The sequence below is a fragment of the Nyctereutes procyonoides genome, unplaced genomic scaffold (genome assembly GCF_905146905.1).
Source record: "Nyctereutes procyonoides isolate TBG_1078 unplaced genomic scaffold, NYPRO_anot_genome, whole genome shotgun sequence".
In the NCBI taxonomy this organism is placed as follows: domain Eukaryota; kingdom Metazoa; phylum Chordata; class Mammalia; order Carnivora; family Canidae; genus Nyctereutes; species Nyctereutes procyonoides.
The window spans coordinates 33553578-33560328 of NW_026575122.1; the positions used below are offsets into that span (position 1 = coordinate 33553578).

Here is a 6751-nt window from a genome sequence, read left to right on the forward strand (position 1 = left end):
ATAGGAAGCAAACAAGTAGTTGCGAATTTCTACATGGTAATGAAGCATGGACTATTATAACAGAGTCCAAGACTCTGGGAAGTCAGGAAAAGTAACCTGAAGGAAGGAACTCCTGAGCTGATCTTTGATAGAAACTTACCAGTTGAGGAAAGCAGGCCTCAGTGACAGGTACTAAAAGTAATATCAAGTGTTGAGGAGACTGGAGTGGAAGGTGGGGTACGTAGGTGTCTCTGTATATCCCATAAGAGGGAGGTAAAACAAGACTTCATCCTGAAAGACTCCCTCAAAATTTTATATTTAAAAAATTTCAAAGTAGAGCCAGGTGGAAAGATGAATGCATGAATACCCTTCACCTGGATTTACCACTTCATAGTAGTTTATGATGCCTGCTTTATCTGTGTGTGTGTGTGTGTGTGTGTGTGTGTGTGTGTGTGTACACATATATACACATACATTAGTATATACAATTTTTCTGTACCATTTGAAAGTGACAGATATCCTGACATTTGACCTCTTAATACTTAAGCACATACCTCCTAAAAAGAACTATATAATCGTACTGTGTTATCACATCCAAGAAATTTAACATTGATATCATTCTGTCCTATACAGTCCCTATTTGGATTTCTCCAGTTGCCCTCAAAATGTCTTATATTATAGCATATTTGATCCATCATTCATTCATTCATTTATTTTTTTATTTTTTTATTTGAAGAAACCCGGCCAATTGTCTCATCCTACATTCTGGATCTATTTGTTTCCTTAGGATTATTAGCTTTGTGTTAAATTTTCTAGACAAATTTATCTCGTAGGTGGTATATGTTCATTCTTATTATTTTAGCAAAATTTTGAATGATTGAGTTCATTTGGAGGATGTCACATGACCTTAGATATGCTATCTTTACTATATTTCTGTATAATTGTGTTCCAGACTTTACATTAAATATCAGACCTACTGATGGCCCCTCCTGAATCAGAATCTGCAGTTTAACAAGATCCCCAGGTGCTTTGCATGCTCATTGAAGTGTGACAAGCCCTGATATGACATTGATACTTGTAAACTAACACTGTTTTAAGTTTGTCCATGGATTAACTAACTAATGAATATCCCGTAACAACCCTGTAAGGTGCTATTGTTATTTCCCATTTTATAGTTGAGGAAATTGTTTGTCTAGGATTCCTCAGCTAGCAGGTGGCAGAGCTGGGATTCACACCCAGACCTCTAACCTCTCTCTTCCCCACGTCACCACGCTGTAGCTAAGTGAGCAAGAAGCAAAGCAGCCTACAGCAGACGGGGCTTGGTAAATGCGGGAAGACAGCTTTGAGGAGAGACAATGTTTTGATCAGAACTGAGCATATGTTGTTGCAAATGGGAGAACTGCCTCCTGCTTAAGGCTGAATGATATTTCCTTGCAGTATATACGCCACATTTTCTTTATCTGTTCATCTGTCAGTGGACACTTAGGTTGTTTCTGTATCTTGGCTGTTTATAATGCTGCAAGGAATAAAGGAGTACAAGTACCGCATCAAGATCCTGATTTTAATCCTCTGGGTAAATTCCCAGAACTGAGGGCCTGAAGTAGTCAAACCCCTAGAAATGGAGCATGGACTGGTGGTTAGGGTGGGGAGAACTGGGGGAGCATTCGTCCTGGACATGAAGTTTTAGCTCATGCAAGACCGGTAAGTTGTGGAGACGCCATGTGTAGCAAGCAGGGTGACTTCAGGTGACAGTACAGTACTTTGGTCCCTGAAACTTGCTAAGAGGGTGGAATCCTAACCATTCTTTCCGCACACACACGAATGATGACCGTGTGTGCTGATGCATTCTGTTAGTTAGCTTGACTGTCCTGGTCATCTCGTAGTGCATAGGGGTATATCAGTCATCAACGCTTACATCTTCGATGTATACGATCTTTAAAAAGTGGGCATAAATAAATGTTACCTTTAAAAAAAAATACATTCGAATGTCCATTTGAAGAAATGTATTAAGTTTTCATTATTCTATGAGATGATTTTGGTGACTTTTTTTTTTCCTGGAATGTCATAAATAATTAGTGATTTAACACTGAGTAAATGATGTCTTCATTACTAAACAGGATTCATTAAAATCCATGCAAAAGCAAACGTTATGTTGGGATAGTGAGTAGATGCTCAACTATTTGGATTTTGTCCCTCTTCTTTGTTTTGAAAGTCTGTAATGACACTGGGTTAATAAGACCTAAAGTCAATGTGTGCAGCCATGTCTTTGAGTTAATTACCCATTAATTAACCTCTTTGTATGTATACAGTAGACTTCTAAGAACGGGGGCTAGTTGTTGAGCTATACGGGGGCAAAAATACCAAAAAACCTTGTGTTTTTGCCAAATTGTTGACAGAAGAAGCCCAGAGGGTTTTGGTTTTGCTTTGTTTTAAATCTGTTCTTCCCAGTGAACGGTAGTATATTAGGTGATTTAAGTTTTAATGGTTATAGAGAAAAACACTAATGCTTTATAGACAAATGGCATATACTCAAATATTTATAGCTGTTTAATGGCATTTTATAGATATTTATTTGGGTTTTGTCTTTTTTTAAATTTTTTTAATTACGGGAATGATAGTGGGGTAGATGTGAGTTCATTGTGGCATTCAGCTTATATTTGCTTGGCTTTTTTCATAGTTGGTGACACCCTAATTCCTAGCATGATAAATAGTAACCCTCTGTGCTTGACTTTGTTTAACTTACTTGAATTGTTTTCAAAAATTACATTTTTTTTTATTTTAAAAATCAGCTAAAGCTTGTGTATGATTAAGTTTTTGCTTTGTTTGTTTTTGTTTTGTTAGGGAAAAAAAGTCCTATAAAATGGCTATTAAATTTTTAGCCAGTGACAATGAGATTTTCTCAGTATTACTTTGAATTCTGTAACTCTCAATTCTTAGAGTATGTGGTTTTGTTGTTCTGTAGTGTCCTACTAAAATATTCATTTTTTTTACAGTGTATTGCAAGTTCCACTGCATTACATGCAAATATGATTCACTCATACCTAGCTGTTTGTGGATTCAAACTCATAAATGAAACATTTTAAAATTAAGCTAATAGTATACTGACATCTTTCTGTGTTTTCTGATATTTACAGATTCGAGTGGTGAATGCATTTCGTAGTTCTTTATATGAAGGGTTAGAAAAACCGGAATCAAGAAGTTCGATTCACAACTTTATGACACATCCTGAGTTTAGGATAGAAGATTCAGAGCCTCATATCCCCCTAATTGATGACACTGATGCTGAAGATGATGCTCCTACAAAACGTAACTCCAGTCCTCCACCCTCTCCCAACAAAAATAACAATGCTGTTGACAGCGGGATTCACCTTACAATAGAAATGAACAAGTCTGCTACCTCTTCATCCCCAGGAAGCCCACTACATAGTTTGGAAACATCACTCTGATTGTAAGCTGAATGTTAACACACTAGCTGCATTGTAAAGAAACAAATTGAAACTGGGTCTTTTCACATATTGTGATGGACAAGATCGTATTCTTGTCTTTGGACTTCAAACAGAAGACACACTTGTACGAATGTAGATTTATTTTTTTAAAAAAAAAAAAAGCAAAGCTTTCTGCCAGACTGAGGGTGCTTTTTGGGGGGTGGGAGAAATGAACTGACAGATAAACAGTAACTCAGCATATGCTGACCTGTGGATCATCAGTAGTACCTAAGAATGGTCCTGAACAGTGTATTAGCAGAGCTTTAGTTTATCTCAATCCTTGATGGGAGAGGGGGAGGAGTACAGCTGGGCAAGCAAGCAAAGAGCCCTGGATCATTGAATTGATACTTTAATTTCTGCTGTTGGCTGTTAATAATTTGGATTATTTATGTTTATAAATGATACAGATCTGTTTACAAGGTTTGTAGATACTTTTTTTGTTCCTGTTCATAGATGGGAAGCTTCCTTATAACTGATGCAGAGAAAAATTAGTCCTTCAAATACTGCTGTATTTTCAGGAAAACAAAAAGGGGTGTTTCTATTGAAACTGTACTAAATTTTTGCCTACAATTTACCTTGTTAAATATTGTAGATAAATTGCTAATACTAATAGCCAAATAGATAACACTAATGCTTTGTTTAAAAAAAAAACAAAAAAAACCAAAACAAAACAAAACAAAAAAAAACATGAGCAGTGGTGTTTAATGAAGTTATGGCATCTGTCCTAATTAGTTTCTTAAATACATTTACTACTTAATGGTTTTGAAACAACTGTTTAATTTTTAAAATTTTTGAAAACTTGCTAATAACCTTTGTTCAGAATTTAGTAGACTGTTTAATGTGGGACATAACTACATAATGAAAGATGCTTGAAATGCTTTTGTTATTTCAGGCAAATCAAATTAAATCAAACTATCCAACTATAAGAGAACCTTAGTCCTTTTTGTTTTTGTCTAAACATGTTAGCTCAGTGATGTCTTGGTGAACTGTGAGTGAACTGTATTGATTTTTCTAATAAATCCTTAGAAATCTTCATACAGCATGAGGGCTGTTGGCATTTTGAAAAAGGTTAACAGGTAGAAGCGTACATGTTTTCCTTTTGTTTTTGAAACTTGTTTGTAAACATAAATATGCCCTTTTATTAAATAAATACACGGCAAAGTTTTTTTAAAAAAGAAATTTCAGCTTCTTCACTTAATTCTGCATATATCGTGCATCAATCTGTTCTCTAACCACAATTGGAATAAATTTCAAGATGGTAACAGCCCCATGAAATACTGCTTTAATTCCCCCAGTGGCAAATCTAATAGAATCATGTTAAGAAAATCATTGCAATTTCACCATTTGACATATTCTTCATAGAATTTGGTTTTTCTAAAATAGTCTCACAGTCTCAAAAAAAAAATGATGATCACCATTATCTTTGGTACATTTATTTTAATTTGTAAGTGGCCAAATTACAAATTAGGTAAAGTGAGATTATACGAAAAGGTGGAAAAGGTCCTAAAATGTGTATATTTAGATATAAATAATTAACCATATGCTGGAATGCCCATCTCTAAGCCAATTGGGTTATTGAAGTCTTCGTTTCTCTCTTTTGTCGAACTTCTCCCCCTTTTTGCCTCTGTCTTTACCTTTTAGGAACTGGCATTGTGTTAGGGCCCAGATTTCACCGGGTATATGATCCTCAGGCTGATACTAAGTTTACGAGGACTACCACATCTGAGCATGCTGACCTAGCAAAGAAACGTTTAGTCGATGGTGCTTGATATTTTTGGTGGGTGGGGGAAAATCTTTTTCTCTCCATCAGTCCTCTGCAGTAATCCTCTGCAAGTCTTAGAAACACATTGGCTCTGTCAGCATTTGTAATTGTACATTTATTCATCAGGTATTTATAGCAAATCATACTGTAAAAAGAGGTAGCATGATATGCTGGAAAGCATACAAGGCTAGGAGTCACAACCTGGTTTCTAGTCTTGGTTTTGCCATTAACGTGCTGCATGACCTTGGGAAAATCATTTACCCTAAATGAGGGTGGTGGACTAGACTATCTTGAAGAACCCTTTCAACTCTAAAAATTGACCCTAGCAACTGGAGAGCCTACAAGGCATAGGGAATAGAGAAAAGGGAAATGTTTTCAGTTTTCTTTTTTATTTTGGTTATGCTTAAATATGAATGTAATTTCCAAAAGATTTAGACGTGCATGTGCTTTGGAGGATTTGTATTGAGCTTTTACAGTATTCATTTTTCAACTCAAGGCAATGGCTTTTTACACCCAACTCTAATCCATAAACGGGTCTTACGACATCCATGAAGTAGTAGCAAGACATGCTTAGTGTGTATTTCTCTCTTTGAGACACTGTAATTTCTACCAGAAATTTCCAGAGCATTATGTAAGTAGAAAAAAATGCAAGCAAGCTGTTAAAGATCTTGGATCCCATTATATAGTATGTATAGCTGAAATCAGCATCTGTAATTCAATCACTTTTTCTCTTTTATCCTCTAACCAAAAAATTGTTTAATTTTGCATCCCAAATGTTTTTAATCTTTGTATATTTTTTAAAAATCCTTTTCTCCTCATCATTGCCTTTTTTGTGGTTGTAAATAGACTTACTTGCACTTTGAAGATGAGTTACTCCTTGTCATCTTACAAATATGTGATATGGTAATTTTCATAACAGATGTCAGTTTTGAACCAAGAAATGGTAATTTGTTTATAAGAAAAAAAACTGGCTTCATTTCTGTGAAATTGCTCTTTGAAAATTTCTTTTTACACGTGTAAGCCAACTGAGATACCGTGACGGTGTTGATTTCTTTCAATGATGCTTACCATCTATTTTAGCCACTGAGCCTTTTATTATTTGTCTATTTGTAAAGTTTATTTGTCTTAACTCATTTAATAAATATACTGTTTATCTGTTTCTGAATGGGGACTGAACTTTTTGAATATTGAAATTGATCAGAACATCATATTTTGGAATTACTTTTTTCTACTTGAAATTTTAAAAATCTGGTTGATGAAAATTCTATAATGTACTTGAAATGTTATGGTTGTGTTACAGTGAATCGGTGTTCTAACACGCATGATCTTGCCCCTAGACCAAAAGTGGGTATCTTGTCCTTACTCTCCTACCCATACTCTTTGATCTGCACAGCAATATTAGGTCATTTCTACTACAGTCTTAACGAGCATGTAATGTTTTGGTCTTAGAAAAGAGTTTTTCACAATAACTGTTACAACTTCTTTTTTCATTAAATGATCCAAACTTGTCAATAGCAATTATCTG

At 35.1% G+C, this 6751-nt stretch overlaps 1 protein-coding gene across 7 annotated transcripts in view; it reads left to right on the forward strand.

The window, feature by feature from the left end:
• ATP2B1 (ATPase plasma membrane Ca2+ transporting 1) overlaps positions 1 to 6391 on the forward strand; it is a 128361-nt gene extending 121970 nt beyond the window's left edge. For 5 of the 7 annotated variants that reach the window (XM_055336327.1, XM_055336322.1, XM_055336323.1 and 2 more), the window contains one exon: positions 3114 to 6391. In XM_055336327.1, the coding sequence (XP_055192302.1) occupies positions 3114 to 3425 (312 nt within the window). In that variant the 3' untranslated portion in view covers positions 3426 to 6391. Of the gene's footprint in view, positions 1 to 931; positions 1004 to 3113 lie in introns of all 7 variants that reach the window. The other 2 variants (XR_008665881.1, XM_055336326.1) reach the window with 2 other exon arrangements.
• The last annotated feature ends 360 nt before the right edge of the window (positions 6392 to 6751 follow it).